This window comes from Phaseolus vulgaris, chromosome 2, assembly GCF_000499845.2.
Source record: "Phaseolus vulgaris cultivar G19833 chromosome 2, P. vulgaris v2.0, whole genome shotgun sequence".
Taxonomy (NCBI): domain Eukaryota; kingdom Viridiplantae; phylum Streptophyta; class Magnoliopsida; order Fabales; family Fabaceae; genus Phaseolus; species Phaseolus vulgaris.
Genome location: NC_023758.2, coordinates 3,180,311 through 3,202,020, shown reverse-complemented (window position 1 = coordinate 3,202,020; position 21,710 = coordinate 3,180,311). Strand labels below are relative to the sequence as shown.

At 33.0% G+C, this 21,710-nt stretch overlaps 2 protein-coding genes across 15 annotated transcripts; one reads left to right on the top strand and one right to left on the bottom strand.

Moving 5' to 3' along the window:
• Nucleotides 1-2,864: 2,864 nt before the first annotated feature.
• LOC137810239 (tubby-like F-box protein 5) lies at nt 2,865-5,966 on the top strand. The gene is made up of 5 exons (XM_068611410.1): nt 2,865-3,370; nt 3,791-4,182; nt 4,273-4,360; nt 4,721-4,850; nt 4,941-5,966. The coding sequence occupies exons 2-5, from the start codon at nt 3,829-3,831 to the stop codon at nt 5,611-5,613; spliced, it is 1,245 nt and encodes a 414-aa protein (XP_068467511.1). The 5' UTR covers nt 2,865-3,370; nt 3,791-3,828; the 3' UTR covers nt 5,614-5,966.
• Nucleotides 5,967-6,776: 810 nt separating this feature from the next.
• LOC137810237 (U-box domain-containing protein 5-like) lies at nt 6,777-12,464 on the bottom strand. 14 transcript variants are annotated; one of them, XM_068611397.1, is made up of 7 exons: nt 11,962-12,464; nt 11,603-11,816; nt 10,636-10,707; nt 10,246-10,431; nt 9,713-9,820; nt 8,351-9,507; nt 6,777-7,961 (listed from the first exon to the last, which is right to left on the bottom strand). In XM_068611397.1, exons 3-7 carry the CDS (start codon nt 10,687-10,689, stop codon nt 7,190-7,192), a joined length of 2,277 nt encoding a protein of 758 aa, XP_068467498.1. In that variant the 5' UTR covers nt 10,690-10,707; nt 11,603-11,816; nt 11,962-12,464; the 3' UTR covers nt 6,777-7,189. The 14 variants fall into 14 exon arrangements, with proteins under 14 accessions (XP_068467498.1, XP_068467496.1, XP_068467509.1 ...); XM_068611395.1 differs by having other exon boundaries at nt 11,603-11,840; nt 11,962-12,295; XM_068611408.1 differs by having other exon boundaries at nt 10,136-10,431; nt 11,597-11,718; nt 11,962-12,230.
• Between the last annotated feature and the right edge of the window lie 9,246 nt (nt 12,465-21,710).

The following is a 21,710-nucleotide window of genomic DNA, read 5'->3' as shown; positions in this document are numbered from 1 at the left end:
ATTATAAGAGGTGAAATGAATTTTCTCAATAGACATGTAAGGGCTTAAGGAAACAGCACAAGATTGGACATTTGCTTCCCAATATTTAAAGACAGGTATTAATTTGTAGGTATTAATGTCCAGACATGTGGATAAGATGAAACTTAAAACACAATATGAAAACTTCAACTAAAGAAGAATCAATATTATCCACTCACTGTTTTTTTTTCTGATAACAAAAAGAAGATGATGCCAGCTATTCCATTCCAGGTACAATTTGAAACATGAGTACTGAATTTGAGGAAGCCCCACCACTAGGAGGAAGCTTCCATTTGAGCAGCATGATTAATACTCAAGTCATGATAATTCATGAACGCAGCAAAATAATATATTAATTGCAAAGACATTGTTTTAAAAAAAAATTTAAAAAAATATCATAAGAAAAAAGAAGTGGGATTATTTCTCTTAATGATATATGCTGATAAGTTGGCTAATTTATGATTTATTCATAAATAACCATTTCATTGGTATAATAGGCTTTCATCTAGTTTATTCTTAGAATTTTTTAGTATAATCTACCTATGTATAGTTTTTGTTAATATATGAGGTTTGATCTAGTCCTCCCATATTTTTGTATTTTTTTTAATAATACTTTTTTTCATGTGATGTGTGTTGGGTATGAAGCCAGGACCAATTGGATTGGACTGAGTAGACACCATGTTTTAGTGAGTGAGTTTAATCATGGTGTCTCTTTATTATCTCTATTTATCTCTATTTAAAGATATCATTGTACTTGTAATTGATGTGCAATAGGATATAATGTAAACATAATAGTTATCCGTGTGGATGTAGGTTGCAGTTGCCGACCGAATCACGTTAAATCTTGTCTTGTTTATTTTTCTACAGTTGATCCGTGATTGTGTGAATGTGAAATGACGATTGTTACTTCAAGTGTCACTCTAACTGAAATGTCAATTAACACATACCTAACATAAAAGCTTTTTTATATATATATAAAAAAAAAAAAAAAACAGTCCAGGACCATGTTTGTGAGTAGAGCAATGGATAGAAGATAAATGTTGAAGAAAGGACATTGGAGACGCAGCACGTGCAAAGTCTAAAATGTGTTCTTCTCTTCTCTTCTCTGCTTCTATTGTCCAACCCAATAGCCCCACTCTCCTTCAACCTCTTCACGTCTTATCACACCCTATTTCTAAACTCATAAATTATTATTTCTATTATAAGGGCTTATTAATATTATTTTTGTGTCTACAAAAATATTTTATATTTTACTGATAAAAAAAGAAAAATCCTCTTTCCAATTTTAAATTATTAATGGGTCAAACTTGCATTATTTGGATACAATCTAAATGAAATTATTTTTGTAAGTAATCTTTGGCGTTATTTTGTTTTCTGATCCAACTAGATTAGTTTAAGGTAAGCGTTTAAAATCCTATGAAGTTAAAACATAACTCAATTGTGACGTGGCAATGTAGTTGGCATTCAGGAACGTGCGTTCCTTCAATGTCGTATTTAATACTCCCGCTCCTTTCTTTGTCCCATTCTTATTCTAATTTAGATTTGTTTTTTAATTTTTCAAATTTATTTGGTTTTTACTTATAAACTAAATAAAATTGAATTTTATCAAATTTTACAAAGTCCTCATTTTTATTAAAATATATGAATATCTGTGATAAGTTTAAGGTGTGTTTAAAGTTGACAGGTAAACTATTTAGTGAAAATTTAATAAAATTTAGAGGATTTTGTGAAGTTTTTTAGAGAAAGTTAAAAACAATAGTAATAAACCCTGTTTTACACAATTCAAAATGAATAGACCGATATAATTAAATCTCACAAATTTCATTTTATTTCATGATTAAATTTTAATCGTGTTCAACACTATCCCCTCTAAATCGGCTAAACTCATCCATTTTTATTTATTTTTAAAAATATTTTTTATTTAAAAAACATCATAAAGCTTACTTTGCATATTCTTATCTGTGAATGCAAGCCACTAATATCCAGCTGTATTTCGTACAGCTAACAATTTTACATTGCTGGGTGCTACCACCAATTTTAGTTTTTTATATTTAATTATTTTAAATTAAATCTGGCAGTAGGTTTTAATTCTCTTAATTTTGAATTATTTTTAAATTATTTGAAGAAATTATTATTACAAAATAGACTTTAAGTCTAACTCAACTCCATAAAGCTGGTTCATGCAGTGATTTGGGATCTCCAACATCCTCACTTCATAAACCTGGTCATGAGGAGAGAGTAACAGTCTATGCGTGAGATAACATATTTTGGGTGGTGCGATAATGACGCGATAGCGAATGACACGATAGGTCCAACAAATACTGCTATGATAGACTTTAAATGACTCTGATACCATATTACAAAGTAGACTTCAACCCTAACTCAACCTCATAAAACCGCCTCATGGAATGAGATTTACACTCACTTATATGTAAAGAAATATTTTTTTATATCTAGTTAATGTAAAATCTCCAACAATTATAGTGACCGATGAGATATATCCAACAAGAAAATTACTTTTTTGACCTTTTATAGTTTAAACAATTGGACCTTTGATTACGATTAATAGTCATCATTAGAAAAGTAGATTATATAGCAGCACATTTTTGACATTCTATCACAACGTATAGATACAAGGCACATAAGGAATTTTTATTGAATATTAGGATTTGAAAACTAATTTCTTTTGCAGTGTGTTTCAAAAGGATAATTTTACTTTAACAGAAATACAGAATGATTTAATAATTTAGAAATGTAATAATTTAATATTCTGTTATTAAGATACAAAATTAGGTTGAAGGGGAAGTTTTGTGAGTGGGTATGATTTATTTCCAACGAGGTAACACAGAAACGTTGATTGGATATGATGAGCATTTTTTTTGTTAGCGAGTAAAGATGATGAACAGAAAGAAACGGATTGCCACGTGTCGCGACGTAGGAAATAGGGAGTAGCGTGGGTGGAGCGCACTGGATTGCCCAAATAAATTACGCTTCGCTTTCTGCAACAACGTTGCTAAAATAAGATTTCACATAAAAGGGTGGATCCGATTCATGTCACACCATTCACGGTTTCGGACTACCTTTTTCGCGGCGGTGCTGGTGGCGGAGACTTAGGCGCCGGAATATTCCCTCTTACGCGTCCTCCTTCTTCTTCCTAACCTAACCTTACCTTCTTAGCTTCAAAACCACTTCATCTCCTCACTCCTTTCTCTCCTTTGCCTTCTCCGATTCGCTTATCGATCTGCCTTCTACAACTTTCCTTTCTCATTGCTTCTCCTCTCTCGAGCAGAACCTCAATTTTTCAGCTCATTTCCTGCGATTCCACTTTCCCTTACTCGCTTCAATTTTTCAGGTTTTCTTCTTCTTTCTTTTGCCCCTTATTTAGTGTTAAAGAAGAAAAAGTAAATTTATGCTTCGGCGTTCTGCATTCCCCTTTGTTATCGGAATTTATAGATCGACGAGGACACGGGGTCTGCTATAAAGTCTTTGATTTGTTTTATTATGATGCTTTTAGCGAGGGAGAAGGAAAAATAGTTTATTCCTTAGTTACTTTGTTTATTAAACTTGTCAGGAATTAGGGTAAGGCTTGTGATTAGCGAGGTGCGATTTGTGAATATGTTTTGAGCTGGAATTGAATTAGCATTATGCTGTGTTAAGAGCTATTGTTGTTGGTATCTGAAAAATCGAAAGAGGTGACTCTGTGATACATAGGAGTCTTTTTTTTTACTGTTTAGAGTGGAGATTTATTTGGGTTTTGTTTGGGTGGTTGCAGTTTTTTTGGTGGAAGGAAGATTGGTATGCTGTGGGAAAATGTCGTTGAAAAGCATAGTAAGAGAACTAAAGGAGATGAGAGATGGGATTGGAAGCATGTCTAGGCGAGGTGTGGAGAGCAGGCGTTGGAATGGTCGGACAAAGTCACATGTTGCTCCAGAAATCACTTTAACTTCACTTGAACCTATTCAGCAAGGGCAGTGGGCGAATTTACCCCCTGAATTGATTCTGGACATAATAAGTAGAGTGGAAGAGAGTGAGACTAGCTGGCCTGCACGTGCCGTAGTTGTTCATTGTGGTTCTGTTTGTAAATCGTGGAGGGATGTTACGAAAGAAATTGCCAAGACTCCTGAACAATGTGGAAGGATCACATTTCCTATTTCGTTGAAACAGGTGATAAATCCCTCACCCTTGCGTATCCCAATCAGTTCTTAATCTTTCCTTTTTCTCTGTTTCTTATCTTTCTCTTATGTGTATAAATAGCCCGGCCCTCGTGACTCTCCAATACAGTGCTTTATCAGGAGGAACCGAGAAACTTCTACATATCTATTGTACATTGGCCTGGTACCATGTAAGTTTGTTACTTTGTTCATTGCTGATGTGTGCCATTTCTTTTTCCATAGAAACAGGGATGCTATGTTTCTCATTTTAAGTTACTTATCAAAATACTGAGTGAACAACTTTGAATATTGAACTGCAAGTTTCTTACACTAAAAATGCTTTATTCATGTATTATGAAACTCATTTATTTATGCACAATGATCAATCTCAAATGGATCACTTGGTAATTCACCCACTCATACTGTGAACCAGAATATATTTGAGATATTTGAATAAGAGGAAAATTGGATAATTTGGATTTACCAAAAGCCAACTTTTGTTCTTGAAGTGATATCTGACAAGTTGTATTATTTTGATGTTAATTGTGCAGCGGAGAATGAGACTGATAAGTTGCTACTAGCTGCCAAAAAGGTAAGAAGGGCAACAGGCACAGACTTTGTTGTGTCTTTGGTTGCAGATGATTTTTCTCGGTCCAGCAACACATATGTTGGAAAACTCAGGCAAGTTTTGGTTTGATAGAAACATGCCTTCTTTTTTATTTTTCATCTTGCTCCATACCATGTATTTGACTTGACAACAAACTTTGACAGGTCTAATTTTTTGGGTACCAAGTTCACTATTTATGACAGCCAACCACCAGAAGGAGCTGCAATTCAACAAGATACTCAGTCTAGTAGGAGATTTCATTCTAAGCAGGTATCTCCTAGAGTTTCAGCATTTAACCATGTTGTTAGCACCATTGCATATGAGTTGAATGTTCTCCGTGCAAGAGGGCCAAGGAGAATGCACTGCACCATGAACTCCATATCTATCTCAGCTATTCAGGAAGGGGGCACTGCTCCAACACCTACATCTTTCCCTCAAATCATTGACAAGCCTTTTTCTCCCTCACCAGTACTAAAAGGAAAAGGTCCAAGTACAGATTTAAATGATGTAAACCTCCCTAAGATACCAGTACCTAGCCAAGGCTCAGCTGAGCCCATGGTACTAAAAAACAAGGCTCCTAGATGGCACGAGCAACTGCAATGCTGGTGCCTAAACTTCAAGGGTCGTGTCACAGTGGCTTCTGTTAAAAACTTTCAACTTGTGGCAGCTGTCGATCCTTCCCATAATGTTTCTGCTGCAGAACAAGAAAAAGTAATCTTGCAGTTTGGAAAGATTGGAAAAGACATATTTACCATGGATTACCGTTATCCGCTCTCTGCCTTCCAAGCCTTTGCCATATGCCTTAGCAGCTTTGATACCAAACCAGCCTGTGAATGAAACCAAATGGCACTGGATCATCTGCTGAAGCAGCTTTGATACCAAACTAGCCTGTGAATGAGACCAATAACACTGGATCGCGTCTGCTGGTTTGTGTCATACATGTAATATGCCAGGCACAGTTCCCTCAGGCTTGGTGGGACATGCAACTGAGGTCTTAGCTGTGCAGTCTTTAGTATTTTCCCATTGTGTTGTTAGTTCATTCTGGAATTTAACTTTATGCTGTTTCATAGCCCTGCGACTAAAAGTAAGCTTAGTGAATCTCTTTTATAATATAAACTCGCATTGTATTTCTCACAAACAAATCTGTTTTTCTTTTTTTCTTTTCCAATATTGATTTTTAGTTGTACGTATTTCCGAACTCTTATTTTCCTTCAATGATTTATACAGATGACTTTATATACACGCGTTTTTCAACCGGTATGTCATTGGTAGTTATATCTAATCAATTGAATCCTGGGTTGGTTTTTGGTTAATCTATGTAATGTAATTTGTGCTTCTAGTTTGACACATAAATCTTAGGAAGCCATTTTTTAATAAACTTAAAAACAATAATGCTTAGCGAGAGTAATCCCACCTAAACCAGAAAAATATAAATTGTACAATTTGGTTGGCTAGATGGATGCTTTGTCCATGCCGGGAAGCCATTTTTGTTTCTAAAATCAGCAGGGTTGATTATTCATTTACTAAATTTATAAAATGTTTCATTAAGTTATCTTACTATGTTTTTTTTTATTACAAAATTATTAGCGGCTAATAAGAATTTAATTTCTTTTACATGTCAAAATTAAAAATGAGTCGTTAAAAATAAGATCAAGAGATTTTATTTTAAGAGACTAATGTAAGTTGATAAACTATTATACCGTCATCAGTTATGTCCTAACAAGGATTGCTTGCAAGCAAAGGTCACCTTTGTTCAGATTACCAATGATCATAAGTCAATGCGAATTACAGGAATTAACTAAGCGTGATTTAGAAATAGTGGACAGATGTAGTCAAGAGTCTGTTTTCAAGATTGGAACTGCCCAAGCCAAGAACCTTACCATTTTGCAAAGATAGCCCTAAATGAAATAATGAATAAAATTAGTAATATAAAATTGGTCAAATAAAGAATGTATAGAGTTGGAAGGTACCACCAAATCCATACAATTAAACAAAAAAAATGTTAAATATTGGCAAACACCTTCATTGCAATAATATCCATTTTACAGCAGTATCCAAAGTACTGGAGTGTATAATATATATACATAGATACAAATGAAATGTGTACTTGGTCTCCCTAGTATATTGACAGGAAGGGAAAGAGAAATCAGAAAACTGTCTACTATCTTAAGAATTCACAAGCCCTAAATTGGAATGTCAAAAGAATATATCATGATCATAAACACAACTATACATCATCTTACTACCTGTTGTTACAGTGCAAAATTAAGTAGCAGATGCATTGCGAATGAATCTTTAACGCTGAAAATGCCGCAAGTTCTAGAAAAGGCAAAACCCACACATGGAACTCATCTGAACTTATCTGTTGTCCCCACAATAAGATCACAAGGTTGAAATGCCGAGGAATTCATTCTCATCTTTTGGTTTTTGATGCATGTGAACTGGACTTTGAAAATGGTGATAGTTTCTTCAAAAACGTGGATCTCTTTGATGGTCTACTTTCTTCAGGTGGGTGACTGATGGAATCTCGACAAGAGTTGCTGATATTTGGTTCAGGGCAACCTTTATTGTCAACAATGTTGACACCATTCAAAATATAGATCAATTCCATCGCACTTTTCTTTCCTTTATCGTTTCCATTCTGGGAGATCAGGCAAAGAGAAGTTATGATATTCTCATGCTCTCTCATTACTAACTTACTATAATCCACATGAGAGCATAGAGAGACTAGAACTGCCAGTGCATGTTCTTGTTCTTCATTATTGCCTGAATTAAGTATTTCAGCCACAGAAGTTATGCATCCCTTTGTTTCAGCAACAGAATTCCTACCCTCTTCAGTATCACACAGATTTTTCAATATATATATGCAGTATCTCAAAAGGGTTCTGTCTTTGAAAAATGGCAGCAATTTTGGGATGCACTTGAGTGATAGCATGCTGGGACAGACTTCACTAATGAAAGACAAATTGTACATTATTCTAATGGCTCGTTGTTGGAAACCTTTGTTTTCGGAATCAAGTATGTTTAAAATTGAATTGAGAGCACTTGATGCTGCAATTTTAGGTTTACTAAACCGATATCCTGACAGTTCTTCCAGTATGACAAGAATTTCTTCTATCGCTTCTGAATCAAGAAAACTCGCCAACATAATGAACGCATCATCATTCAAAGTAGTATTACCATTTCTGCATCAAATAATATACATACAACAAAATTGTCATTCTATTATCAAAGGGCAAGTGCACTGATAAACGACCAAACAATTTTACATTTGGAAGAAAATTACAACTAGAAAGTATGTTTACATTTTTACAAAATAAAAAAGAAACAACTAGTATTTTCTTCAACATTTTTAATATTTTAGAAATTTTAAAGAAATACAGAAAACGAATTTACCGTTAAATTTTTTTGAAGGATAGTAAATATGTTTCAGCAAATGAATACTGTTTTGAAGGATAGATGTGAATTAATTTAGACAAAACTTTCCCGAAAAGTGACATTAGAAAATATTATAAGCAAAGCAAAATGATTAGCAATATAGAAATAATAAAATTAAGGGGAAAAGAAATCGTGCCTGCAGTTGTTGACAAAGTCCAACAGAAGCTGAGTTCCAGCTCTCAAGGCTTGAACATCACGCAGATCATATGCATTGCTCAGAAATCTGAGGAGTGGTTCAACCAAATTTTCTGCTGGTACAGAAACAAAAGCTTGGCTATTGCTTTTCAAGTGATCTTTCAGGTCTTGAATGACCTTGCATTGAGATTCCCATTGAAAATCACGGAGTTGAGGCAAGAGCATCAAATCACTATCTTGTATCTCTGCATGAACTTGATGTCTTTCAGAATTGTCACTGCTCTTGATCAACAAAGAGCCACGAGTGGTCTTACCATGCGAGGCATCTGAACAAAAACTAGTATCAAGTGACCCAATTGACATGCTACTGAGATCCACTGGCGAGTTGAAGTCGTTGAAATAACTTCCTATACTATTAATGGAAGTGCTTGAAGCTTCCCATGAGCGAATATCTTCTTCATGCCTACTAGGATCTGGAATAGAGACTTCATTTTTTCTGCACCACTTTGATATATGGTTCTTCATGGACACGTTTGGAGTCAAAGCCGTATGGACTAGTTTCTTTCTGGTTTTGGGGCATATGTCATTATCCTCATCAAACCACTTTTTTATCCACATCCTTTCATATGTTTCTCCAGACTCAATGATAACAGGATCATACATCAACCTTGAGGATATTGGGCACTTAAATTGCTCAGGGGGTTCAACTCCACCCAACTCACTGGTGTGAGTTATATATTGACCATAGTTTAAGCTTTGGTCTGATTCCACATGATGGCTTCGTAGAGAATCGTGACTAGATTTCTGTGTTACAACTTGTTCTTCGGAAGAATAGACCCTCTCCTCATGTTCTACCACCAGGAGCTTTGCATGCTTTTTCAGTAGATGCAGAAGATATTTCAGTATCATCCTTTTCTTCGTCACGTCATGTGGTCCAAGTTTATCCAACAACTTCCTAATAGATCGTTGCTCTGTTACGATGGCCTTCCGGGATGTTATTTTCAGTCGAGATGCTGCAGACTGAAGAGCTTCAACTTCAGAATCGTTGACTGAATCTGAGGTTGAACCGAGCAACTCTCTCACAACCCTCCCAGCCTCTTCTTCATCGGGGTCCAGAACAAATCTCGTACACTCAATATCATGAATTATTCCAGAAACCTGCAAGTTATATTTCAATGTCAACTAGATTATTGGAATGAAGTTCCATTTGGGTATGCTTAAAAAGAAAGTCAGATGAGGGTAGTTAATATGCTTGATTTTAATAAACAAATGATCATTTAATTGTAGAGTTTATCCAGTTAAAAGAATCGTAATAATCCAATAGTCAGGAAGGAAATTGAATAGAGAATATAAGTTGAATGACCTTCACAGCCAACATAACAGGAACCATATTCTGAATTTGGATTAAGCTTTTCTCTAACGATCTTGTTGTCTTTAGGCATCTTGAGAGTACTGTATCCCCTGTCATAACCTGAAAGTAATATTCAAACCAACTAAATATCATCAGTACCATCACTATCATGCAACCTGCAAGTATAATCCACTGATAAGTGATAAGATCATATGTATGTTTAGGTGCTCTTGTTTTTCTTGTAAGCTTGACAAAGAAGACGTGAATAAACCACCAATTTCATCCTCTGCGTATTACTGTCTCTCCTAAGTATCTTCTAAATTAGTAAAACTATACTAGTAATTTTTCAACTATTGAATATCCATCAATTTACAATGTATTTTACTATCAAATATGATGTCTAATACTTGAAAAATTACTTATATAATTGTTTACTTGAAGGGACCATTTAGGATCGAAGTATGAAATTGAGGATGCGTTCAAGATGAAATGGCGTGTCGTATTTCTGTGTGTTGTTTTGCTATTATTGATGCAGGAGTACACACCAGATAGAGTTTGCTGCATTCAGAGCAATGCTGCAGAAGTACTTTAGCCTTTTCAATTGCGTTGTTCAGCAAACACAGAGACTCTATTCCCAATGAGAATCCTGGCCTTGTCGCCTCTATGTCTGGAACTATTATTGAGATTCTATCCACTAATTTTGCAAGTTCTATGCAGATTTTACTATGCACCTGTTAACATAAATTCAGATTAATAGATTGGTTATCTCTAATATCACAACGCAGTTCAAGAAGGCAATGTCATATCCTAAAGAAGAAAACTTGAAGTCAGTAATCTTTTTCAGTAGAAATCAATAAAATTGCTATATTAAAAGTAGAAGCTCTGGAAAACATTCACAATAAACATAACACCGAAATTCAATTGTAGTTATGTACCTTAAAGGAGCTGGGATTTAGTAAGGCCTCCCCTTCAACAATATCCGTTCTCATTAGGAGACTGTCCTACACCTGCACATTAGACAAGTAAACAAAATTATTCATATTGTACGAAAGAAAAACTAATATAGTAAAAAAAAACAGGTTTATGCTAATTCATGCTTCCTCCGTAAAGTACAATAAAACTTGGTAACAAACCACTGCCCAAATTGCTAACATAACATGCCTTTAAGAACTAAAAAATAAATGAAACCATATTTAGAAGAACTGAAAACATATTTGCATCTAAACTGAAATGTTATTGATATTGAAATGATAGAAGCAATGGCTTCAAATAACATTAAAAAAACATCACGCGACATATCTTACTCTATTTGTAAAACATACACGAGAAATGATATTATACACCGTAGGTTTCTACTTCAATGAAACCTTCCCTTTGACTGATTATGTCTTCCTATAGTTTTGCTCAACTTCTTGTTAAGCAACGTTACTGTTTGATTTTAACATGCAATTTGAAATTCTTAGGGTTTGGAAACACAACCAGAAAGCTGCAATAGAGTTAAACGGAAGAGTTGTAAATTTTTTAACTAATGTAAAGATTTTACATTTTGTATTTTTGTTGAAATCAAAAGACTCTATGTGGCCACCAGAAAGAGATAAATATAGATTTGAACGTGAAAATTGGTTCTATTCCCCTATCAGAGACACCTGTGCATTTCTAAAAATACTGAATACAGAGGTGACAAAATGACTCCTTGGACCCATATGGATTGTCCCGATGCAAACTGAGATATAGTGATTTGGGGAAAAAATTCATATTCAATTCGATTTTTTAGACCTAGATTGGTATATGGTTAAAAAAATCTATATTTAATTCCGACTAAAGTTAAAAAGGAATTCTTAAAACACTGTAACAAACAATAAATTATCCAGAGTTAAGATGATGAGTAAGAAGTACCTGTACCTTACAAGAATTGGAACAGAAGAAATTTTTTATTATCCTCCTTTGAACCACACCAAAATCAGATTACTACAAAATTCAAATACTGATTACGTTCGCAAAGCAGCAAAATCAGAAGGCTTGTGAATTTAACATGCAGCAGCAGATAAGAAAGGTCAAGAAAAAGCAACGGTTGAATGGAATCGTAATCTCTTTTGTGAACCACGTTTGACCCTATCTAGAGAGAGAGACATATGATGAACTGAATTGAGTAAAGAACAAAATCAGATAATTAACCAGAAAGAAAAAGAAGAAAAAGGGTAAGATAAGATTGTTGTTGAGTGAAAGGATATGAAAAGGTTAATGAATTATATAAGTAGTACCTATGAAAGCAAAAAGAACAAAAGTCTTCTCTTGAGGATGAATAATATGAGATGGGTGTGCAGAGAGTTACGAGGAAGGAGAGAGAAGGAGAAAGAGGAAGAGTGACCCGTCAACGTGATCATGGTTCTTACATAACACTTCTTGCATTTTCCTTTTCCATGACCAAGTCATGGAATTTTCTATTACCAACAGCAGTGGGAATGGAATTTTGGATTCTTTCGCTTCTACTCTCAAATTATTATTTCACTTCACATAATATATTAAATGTGGTATTAAATAAGGAAGGATTATATTTGGTAATGGAAAAATAAGTGATGATAATGATGTGATGGTAAAATGAGTGGGGAAGAAAGAGGTGGGTATGAATGACGATGGATGTTGTTGACTGAGACAAAAAGCTGACGTTTCAACCGCAGACTCCGTTGAATTGAATGCAATGCCATTAATACAAGTCAGTAGTATTTTTTAAGTCAAAACCCCAATTCTCAGTGCTTCTACCAACTTCTTCCCAATGTCTTTCACCCCTTTTACTTAGACCTGGTATTCATGTGTGTATATATATATATATATATATATATATATATATATATATATATATATATAAATATATATTTACTGGCACTACCAGATTACTCAGTGAGTCGGTCAGAATCCCAAACCATCTGATCATTTGAGCACAAGGTCATGTGATGACACGTGGTCGACCGACGATTGACCAAGTCAGCAGGATTAATACATAGTTAAGAGTTGTTTGACGTAACCCTAAACAGGAACCAATCTCTTAATCCGGTCCACCAACAAAGATTCATTAAAGTAATATAAATAACACAAATTTCGATAATCAGGTATGTCATTATCTACAACAATCGAGTGTCAACACTGACTGACTTGATCGTCGGAGTGTGTTCTGCAAGTACCATCCCAGTCTGTATTACCAGACGACTGAGAGAAAAAAGATGAAACAATAAGCTAAGAGTGATATCAACCGACCGAGTGGAGGAATAAAGCAATCGTTCTTTAGATCCCAACACACTTTCAGAACAATATCTTTATTCATTCATTTTATAAAATGTAAAATACTCATTTAGAAAACCAAAATTCATTATGATAAGGTTATTAAACATTACCATAACCGGTCGGAATTCAAACTGAATTAGTTGAGAGATGGATCTCTCTGTGGTCGCTCGGCATGCTGTGAAAGTGAAACACTTTATGTACCACTAAGTCTCACAAGTCAATAAAACAATATTAAAGCTAAGTATTAATGATAGGTTCTATTAAAAATATTAAGTTTCTAAATAAATTATAATCATGAGTTTATTAGAGATATTGGGCCTAGATAAGGGCTCCCAGTAGCAAACCCATCACATAGTAACGTAAATAGGAGATAGTGTTGATAACATTTATTACTTGTTAATTTCATTACTTACTTTATCTTAAGAATATCTTTTAGGTATACTAGGTTTTCTAACCCATGTATTGCAAGGAAAAAATTGTAGGGTATTAATTATTTATGAACTATTATTAATATACTAATAAATAAATGAATTATAAAGTAAATATTAATTATAAGAAATCAAAATCAGTATATTTGAATAAATAAATAAATTAAAAATATTAAAATTAATATAAATAATGTATAAACATAAATAATACATGTAACTAAACAAAAATTGTTTAACTGATACAAATCTTGAGAAAAGTAAGTGACAATATATAAAGATTCATCCTAAAAGGTGAATAACTCGAATTTTATTATTTTATATATTAACTTTTATTTCAAAAACAATCTTATAGTCTTCTTTGAAATCATTTAACATACAAAAATTCTTTCCTTTATTGATTTATTTGGCGCGTTTTCTTTCACCATTTTGTATAAAAATATAATTTACATAATTATATATATATATAAATGTAAATGTAAATAAAAAAATTACCTACATCTTTTAATATTTACCATCAAACGAGTCCATGTGAAGTCAATAAAAAGATAGTAATTAACAAAAAAAAAAATTGTGATAATGCAAAAATTTAGTCTTTTTTTCTGATTATATGTGAACTCCATCATTATATGTTGCATATCATTTCAAAAAACTAGTTTTAAATTTTTCTTAAGAAATTATTTTAAATATCGAAGTGGTGGCTAGTTTTGCATTGTTTCGGAGGATTATTTATGCTAAATCATTGTGATTAATCAGTCAAAAACATCTTTCAATATCACATGTCTTTCTTGTGTTATTGTTTTATTTGTTTTGTGTTTGACATTAGAGCCCACTTGTTAACTTGATTACTGATAATAATTGGAAGGAAAATGGAAGGAAAGTGAGAGCATTACTTGTGTGGATTTGTTTGTGTTTATTTAGGTTACCCTGTTTTGTTGGTATTACTACTCCCCATTCATTTGTTGGTTGGTCACACCAAATATGAAACACCATTGAGAGAACATGTATTTTGAAGTGACTCCTCAGGCCCACACCAGCTACCACGTTATTTAATTATGTGCTAAATTTCATTTTTAGTAAAAAAATTATATTAATTTAATTTGTCATCTTCTATCTTGTTAATACTCAGTTCCACATATGTACAAAAATGTATTTAGAAAATTATGAAAAATCATTGTTAGAAAGCAACCTAGAAGATTATGATGTTTTGCTTCGTGTGGTTCATAATAGCACGAGGGAGAAGAGGAGAAGAAAATGAAAGAGAAAACAGAGGTGTGGTGAAAAAATGTATTAAAAATATATCATTCATTATGTTGTATGTATAACTAATTATCTTGTTAAAATAATACATTTTTTTTCTTGTTAGGAAGATAAGACCTAGAAAACTATTGAAGTCTTCGTCTTCTTCCTTCTGTCGGGCAGGTTACTAGGTGTTTGGCTGAGATCCTTCTCGTCTTCGTGCTTCTCCTTTGGCTCTCAGTTTCGGGTGAACACCAAATAGGGGTACCTGCAAAAGGCACTCCGACGCTCAAGTCAGTAAAGCGGGTGATTCGTATTCAGGTAGGTGCACAGTAATAAATGACGTACATTTTTCCTTGGGATGTGTGTTATTTATATTATTTTAATGGGCTTACCTCATTGGGAGCGTTAATGGTTATATATGTCGATCGGTCTGACCGTGCGTCCTGTGTTGGTCGGTCGGCCAGATAGACAGAGACATATCAGCGTGTTGTTGATTTTGACTTAATCCCAAGTCTCACATCGGTGGGTTTATTGTTTGGGAAGGAGGTTTGAGGGTTATAAATTAAACTCTTCTCCTTCACTGTTATATATCCCAATTTGTAATATCTTCTCTCATAATAATAAAAGGGAGTTGTTTTTGCTGTGCTCGGAGATTAGGCTAAACAGGCCGAACTCTGTTAATAATTTTCGGGTGTGTTTTTTTTCTCTTTATCTCTTTTATTATTCCGCTTTATTTATTCAATATTATTTGTCGGGTAGCTCTGTTAGGGTTTTGTTTTAGTGGGAAAATTACCCGTTTTTCTCAACAAGTGGTATAAAGAGCCGAAGGTTCGCCTTGGGTTGTTTGAAATTATTTGTAATATTGAATATTATATTTTGAGTTTGTAATGGCAAATCAAGAAGAAGAAGCGAAGAATGTATCCAGAATGTCGGGCTCCTCGTCATCATGGTCGAGGTTCCCGGTGTCCACTTTGAAATTGGCAGTGAAAATATTTGATGGCACTGGACATTTTGGCATGTAACAAGGAGAGGTCTTGGATTCTCTTTTTCAGCAGGGTCTTGATATTGCTATTGAAGGAGAGAAACCAAAAGAGGTAGAGGAGAAAGACTGGAGTATCATCAACCGGTTAGCATGCAGAACTATTCGATCCTGCCTGTCCAGAGAGCAGAAGTACGCTGTAAAAAACGAGACTTCTGCACACAAACTGTGGAAGGCATTGGAGGACAAGTTTATGAAGAAAAGTGGTCAGAACAAGCTCCTGATGAAGAAAAGGTTGTTCCGATTTGACTACCAACAAAGTACTACTATGAATGCACACATCACTATGTTTAATCAATTAGTAGCAGACCTGTTGAATTTAGATGTGAAGTTTGAAGCACTGTAAAGTTTGTTTTTGTTATGTTTTGAGAAGATTTGTTTTAGGTGGGACTTGAAATTAAGCCAAGGTGGAGATTTGTTGATTTTGGCTTAATCCCAAGTCCCGCATCGGTGGGTTCATTGTTTGGGAAGGAGGTTTGAGGGTTATAAATTAAACTCTTCTCCTTCACTGTTATATATCCCAATTTGTAATATCTTCCCTCATAATAATAAAATGGAATTGTTTTTGCTGTGCTCGGAGATTAGGCTAAATATTCAATATTATTTGTCGGGTAGCTCTGTTAGGGTTTTGTTTTAGTGGGAAAATTACCCGTTTTTCCCAACATGTGTCTCGGTCATTTCGGACAGGGAGACCGAGACACGTCAGGATGTCGGTCGACCATACCGGTACACATTTAATTAACTATGGAACATATAGTTGATAGTAAATTCAAAATTATGTTATATTTATTTAAAGTTGGGTCCCATCAATATTTATTTTTCAGTTTATTAAGGATATAAAAACATATGTATACCAAACTAAGCTAATATTATTTTTGTCTTTTCTAATATTTTTTAACAGTCGTTTCACTTGTACACTGTCTAGTTTTATTTTTTCTTTTGATTATAATCTTTATTAATTTTTTATTTTATATTCTCTTTTTAATTAAATTAAAATGGATGTAGTACTTTTATTTATATATATATATATAAATATTAAAAAAAATTATCTTACATTTGTTCATCTATATTTTTTATAATAAATTCTAAAACAGTGCAGTTTTTTAAATTCGTGATTATTGAAATCAATTTTTTTATTTCTTTAAGCAGGGTAAAATATAATTACAATAGTTTTTTACAAAATAAATTATTGAGTTTTTGGAATGCATATGCATATATTTTTTACGGGAGAAAAGACTTAACGTGTTTTAAATAATATGCATCCAACTCTTGATGTTGTGTTTTAATTATTCTTTATTCATAGATTAAAATATAACAAATAGTGGCTGAGAGAATGCAGCGTAACAATTTATGTTTGAAAGCTACCAAGCTAAAATCCACGTTCATAAAAAATGGGCCTTCTTCTGCTCAAACTCTTTTTCTTTTTTGTCTTTTCTGTTATCGGCACCACCACATCTTCACATTTTCTATTATTAATACGCTATTTTCTAGCTCAAATTTATTAAAATTATATTTTTTTTTAAGTATCATTATGAGACTCAGAAACTTCTCTTAAATGAGGTGTCCGTGTCAGACACATGTATTGAATACCGACACTCGTAGAACACGTATCAGTGAAGTGTCCAATTCAAAAAGTATTTGTTGGATTTCTGACAATTCTAACACGATTCTAACACAATTTTACAAAGGAAAAACACATTAATTTTTTAAAAATTTAAATTTATTGTATGAATTTTTAGTATGATTATAAAAATAAGAAACAAAACATTTTGAACTAGTCATGAAAAATGTCTTTCTACTTAAAAAAAAACTAAAACATACTTGTGCACGTAAATCTTTATTATCAATTTATATAATTCATAATTATATAATATCTACATAGTGTCCCCGTGTCCCACATTTTAGAGATTATATGTATATTTTCGTGTTCATGTCATATAAGTGTTCCTGGTGTAAGTGTGTGCGATTATACATTATTTAATAAACCCTCTCATAACTTAATGATTTTTAATAAGTAATAATTGTATTATCTTGATTTATAGTTTGACTGTGTGGACGTGGATTAAACATTGTGCTAATAAATATGGATGACAAAAGTAAGGCTTTCCGTTAAGTGTAATCGCTCTAGAATATCTAAATATTACTCTTTTTTGTGGTGCATAAAAAGTTATAAAATTTATATGTAATATAGTTTATTAAATTTTATTTTATATATTTTAGCGCACTCAACTTCACTCAACCAAGACAAGGTGTGCAGTTTTGAGTGTTGCAAGCCCCTTACCAGTGGCCAAAGATTATAGGGATGAAGATTTAGTGAAGTTAACTCTTAAAGTTTTCAGAATTTTTTTCATATAATAATAATAATAAAAATTATGAGAATTTTTAATTTATTTTTATAGCATATGCTATTTAAATATAATAAAGAGTAAAAGAAATCAATGAAATGTATAGGCAAAAAAATTAAGATACTTTCTCTATTCATTCCCCTCATGCCCCTCATGGTTTATTTTCTTTCTTATATTAAAACATAACCTCTTTGTTTCTTTTCATTAATTAGTACGATTACAATATTTGTGATAGTATAATTTTTTTTAAAATTTAATTATTTTAACCTATAAAATGATTTAATTTGATAAAAGAAAAAGAAGCTAATAAGTACGAGTAGTCCTATCAATTTTATTCTTTTATCAGCAATAAAAAATAAATAAATGAAAACCACTTTGGGGTAGTCCAACCCTTATACATAAAGAGTTATGTTGAAAATCTCACATCGACTAGAGATTAGAGTCTTTCATTGTATATAAGTGGCTGCAAACCTCAACCCTATGAGCCGGTTTTATGGGGTTGAGTTAGGCTTAAAGTCCACTTCGTAATATGGTATCAGAGCCATTTTCGAGTCTATCCTAACGAGTGTTTGTGTTGGGCCTATCGTGTCACCCGCTGTCGGGCCGCTATTGGACCACCCAAAATATATAGTCCCACGCACGATTTGATAGTCTTGACGTGAGGGATCCCACATCGACCAGAGATTAGAGCCAGTTTTATGTGCAGGAACACCTTCCAACTTAAAACAAGTAGTCGTATCAACGGTAATCCTTTTCATAGACTTTGGGAATTTGATTTTCCCTAAAGGCAGACCCACAAGCAACGTAGCAGTGAGGGTAGGCGAATTTGTAAGCATTACTTTTATGGAAGTGGACTTGAGTGATAAGAGTATTATTCCATGTTTGGACAATATTATACAACAACAAGCCCCACTAAATGCAGATTCCAGACTACCAAAAACTCCACTTCCATCTCTCCAAATGCTTTCAAAGGATCTACCATCATAATATAATCTAACTTTCAACTTTCTTACAACAAAAAATTAGTTAGTGGAAGAATCCAAAGCATACTCATGAAATGAAAACACAGATTAAGGCATAGGTACCACTGTCACACAGGCAAGGAAAAACACTACTCCAAATTGTTACACCATAGTTACAGAGTATAAACACTTTTTATTACTGCTTTTAGTTAAAGTCGTTGACAATGGAGAGCATTTTATCAAGTTACAGTTAAAAAAATGAATAATCAAAGATACTGTAATTGTTGGTCTGTTCTTATATGGACAAAAAATAATGTGAGCATTGTGTTTTGTGTGTGGATATAGATTTCTTATCCATATTCTATAACTGACTTGTCACTTTCAGCTTCATATTCCACGAAACTCACGTCATCCATTTCTTAATGCAATCACTAATTTTATTCCTGGCGCAAATACCAGGGATCAATTACGCATGGGTTTTTTTATTCAACATTAAGAATGTCTTTTAACTGATTCTAAGGTCCTCAAAAGCTAATGATTATTTATTTCATACTACTTGTCCTTTACCAGAACCGTTCAAGATGAAAGTGAACATTAATCGAGTTGAATCCTCTCTTAAATTTTGATGATGAAATATTGAGTAAAGACGTACCTACAGAAGAAAGATTTTCGAACTTTAAGCCTAACTCAACTCCATAAAACAGGTTTATAGGGTTGAGGTTTGCATCCACTTATATACAATGAAAGGCTCTAATCTCTAGTCGATGTGGGATCTCCAACAAGTAATACTATCAAGAATAAAATTATATTTATAGGTTTTTGAGTTTAAGTTACTCTCTTATAACAAAATCAGCGTTCGAGTTAATCCGATTTATAGGTAATTTTACTCGTGATTCTTACAAGTAGATAATGTTAACTCCTAAAATTTTTGTATAGGGTAGTACAGAAAACTCAAAGCTCTTAACATGACGTGAAAATGTGTTCAAGCTTTAGTTTGAAATCATTTAGCTCAAAGATCATTTTTTCATAACCATTTATGTTGAGCTTGAAAAAATAAGTTTAGGTCTTCTTCACACAATTAGTTTTGGGTTGAAATTTGCAACCATTCATAGAGTCAAACTTAGTTTTAGTTTTGTTATTATAACTTATTTTGAAAAAGTTCAAATTCATATAAGCATTAATGAGGAGTTTATATACTTAATAATAAGTCGATGAAATTCCAAGATAGAGACTAGTAGTATTGGAGGGTTAGTCTCTTAAAAATAGTGTAAAACAACCAACAATGTATTCCTAAATATTTAGAAAAAATATTGGTTTAGGTGAAATAAGTCTTAATATATGACTCTAGATTTGATAAATCGTTATGTTTTTCAACACAGGACCACTTCCAAATTATAAATATTTGGATGAGATGAAATTGAAAATTGATGTTATGTTATATTAAGAATTGTAATTCAGTGACATACTTATTTTCAACAGCTCTGCTCACGAAAATTTTCAATGCTATCAAAGATCTTGTCACGAAAGTTTAGTTTTCATATTTTATGGCAAAATGATAAATTTTCCCAATATATGAGACCTTATAAGATAAGGTGAATTTTAAATGAACTGTTCAAGAGGTAAACAGATTTTTGAATATTTAATGGTGGTATTATTAGTTTGCTTCTAAATCTTAGTATAGATTATTAATTTCTAAAATGGATCATACTTTAAAGAATATATATAGATAATAAATTTAAATAATGCATGAACAAAATACTTCGAAAGTTCAGCTTATTATTTGCAAAATTATGATATATTTGAATCCAGTTATATACCTGTTTCCTGGCAGTTAAGCTAAAATGTTATAAAAATATGATCATGCATGAAAACAAAATTAAGAACTACGAAGTACATGAATGAATCATGTTTAATAATTACTCCAAAAAAAAGTTATCGAATAGTATAATTCAAAAAGTTGTTTTGACATTAACTCGTTATCGCACATAATTAAATTTGATTAATTTTTAATTTTAAACTTGATACCCAACAAAATTATGCAATTACTTGATTTTGTTTTTCTTTCTTTACCTTGCAATTACAAATATTTATTTTTTATAATAACTATATCATCCTTAGAAACAAGTTATGAAGTAATTGTTTAAATGTTAAATGAAGATTTTTCTATAAAGTAATTACCAATATGGTCATCATATTTCTCATATTCCACTTGTCCTTTATCCTGGTTCGTATTGTGGTTCCTAAGGGGAACAGATGGACTTCATGTTCCATTCTTTTTGAAAAAGCCTACAGCACTATTATTCATTTTTTTTTACCACAAATGAAGTCACTTATCCTTTAATTCTTCCTGTTAAAATAACCATTGCTTATGTTATGAGTACTAAACCTCAACTTCTTATCTTCAGAGTCATGGAGACGAAAGTATTAAGAAAGAGTGGACTTTAAGCCTAACTCAACCCCATAAAACCGGCTCAATGGAGTGAGGTTTGCACCCACTTATATACTTTGAAAGGCTCTCATCTCTAGTCGATGTGGGATCTCCAACAGAAGACAGACAAAAATGACGGGAACAACATATAGGTGACAGAAAAGGCTCTATGAGATCCTCAAAGAAGATGCTGACGCATTGAACATGGTCAAGTATCATATCATATCCCTGTTGAACAAACAGTGTTGTTGACACATCAGGCTTTGGTAATGAATAGATCTGATATTGAT

Coding starts and splice junctions, on each gene's coding strand:
- LOC137810239 (XM_068611410.1), top strand. CDS start 3,829: ATGTCGTTGAAAAGCATAGTAAGAGAACTAAAGGAGATGAGAGATGGG. Junction 4,183..4,272: donor TTCCTATTTCGTTGAAACAG/GTGATAAATCCC, acceptor GTGTATAAATAG/CCCGGCCCTCGTGACTCTCC. Junction 4,361..4,720: donor GTACATTGGCCTGGTACCAT/GTAAGTTTGTTA, acceptor TTAATTGTGCAG/CGGAGAATGAGACTGATAAG.
- LOC137810237 (XM_068611397.1), bottom strand. CDS start 10,689: ATGAGAACGGATATTGTTGAAGGGGAGGCCTTACTAAATCCCAGCTCC. Junction 10,432..10,635: donor TAAATCCCAGCTCCTTTAAG/GTACATAACTAC, acceptor TTATGTTAACAG/GTGCATAGTAAAATCTGCAT. Junction 9,508..9,712: donor CTGTTATGTTGGCTGTGAAG/GTCATTCAACTT, acceptor TATAACTTGCAG/GTTTCTGGAATAATTCATGA.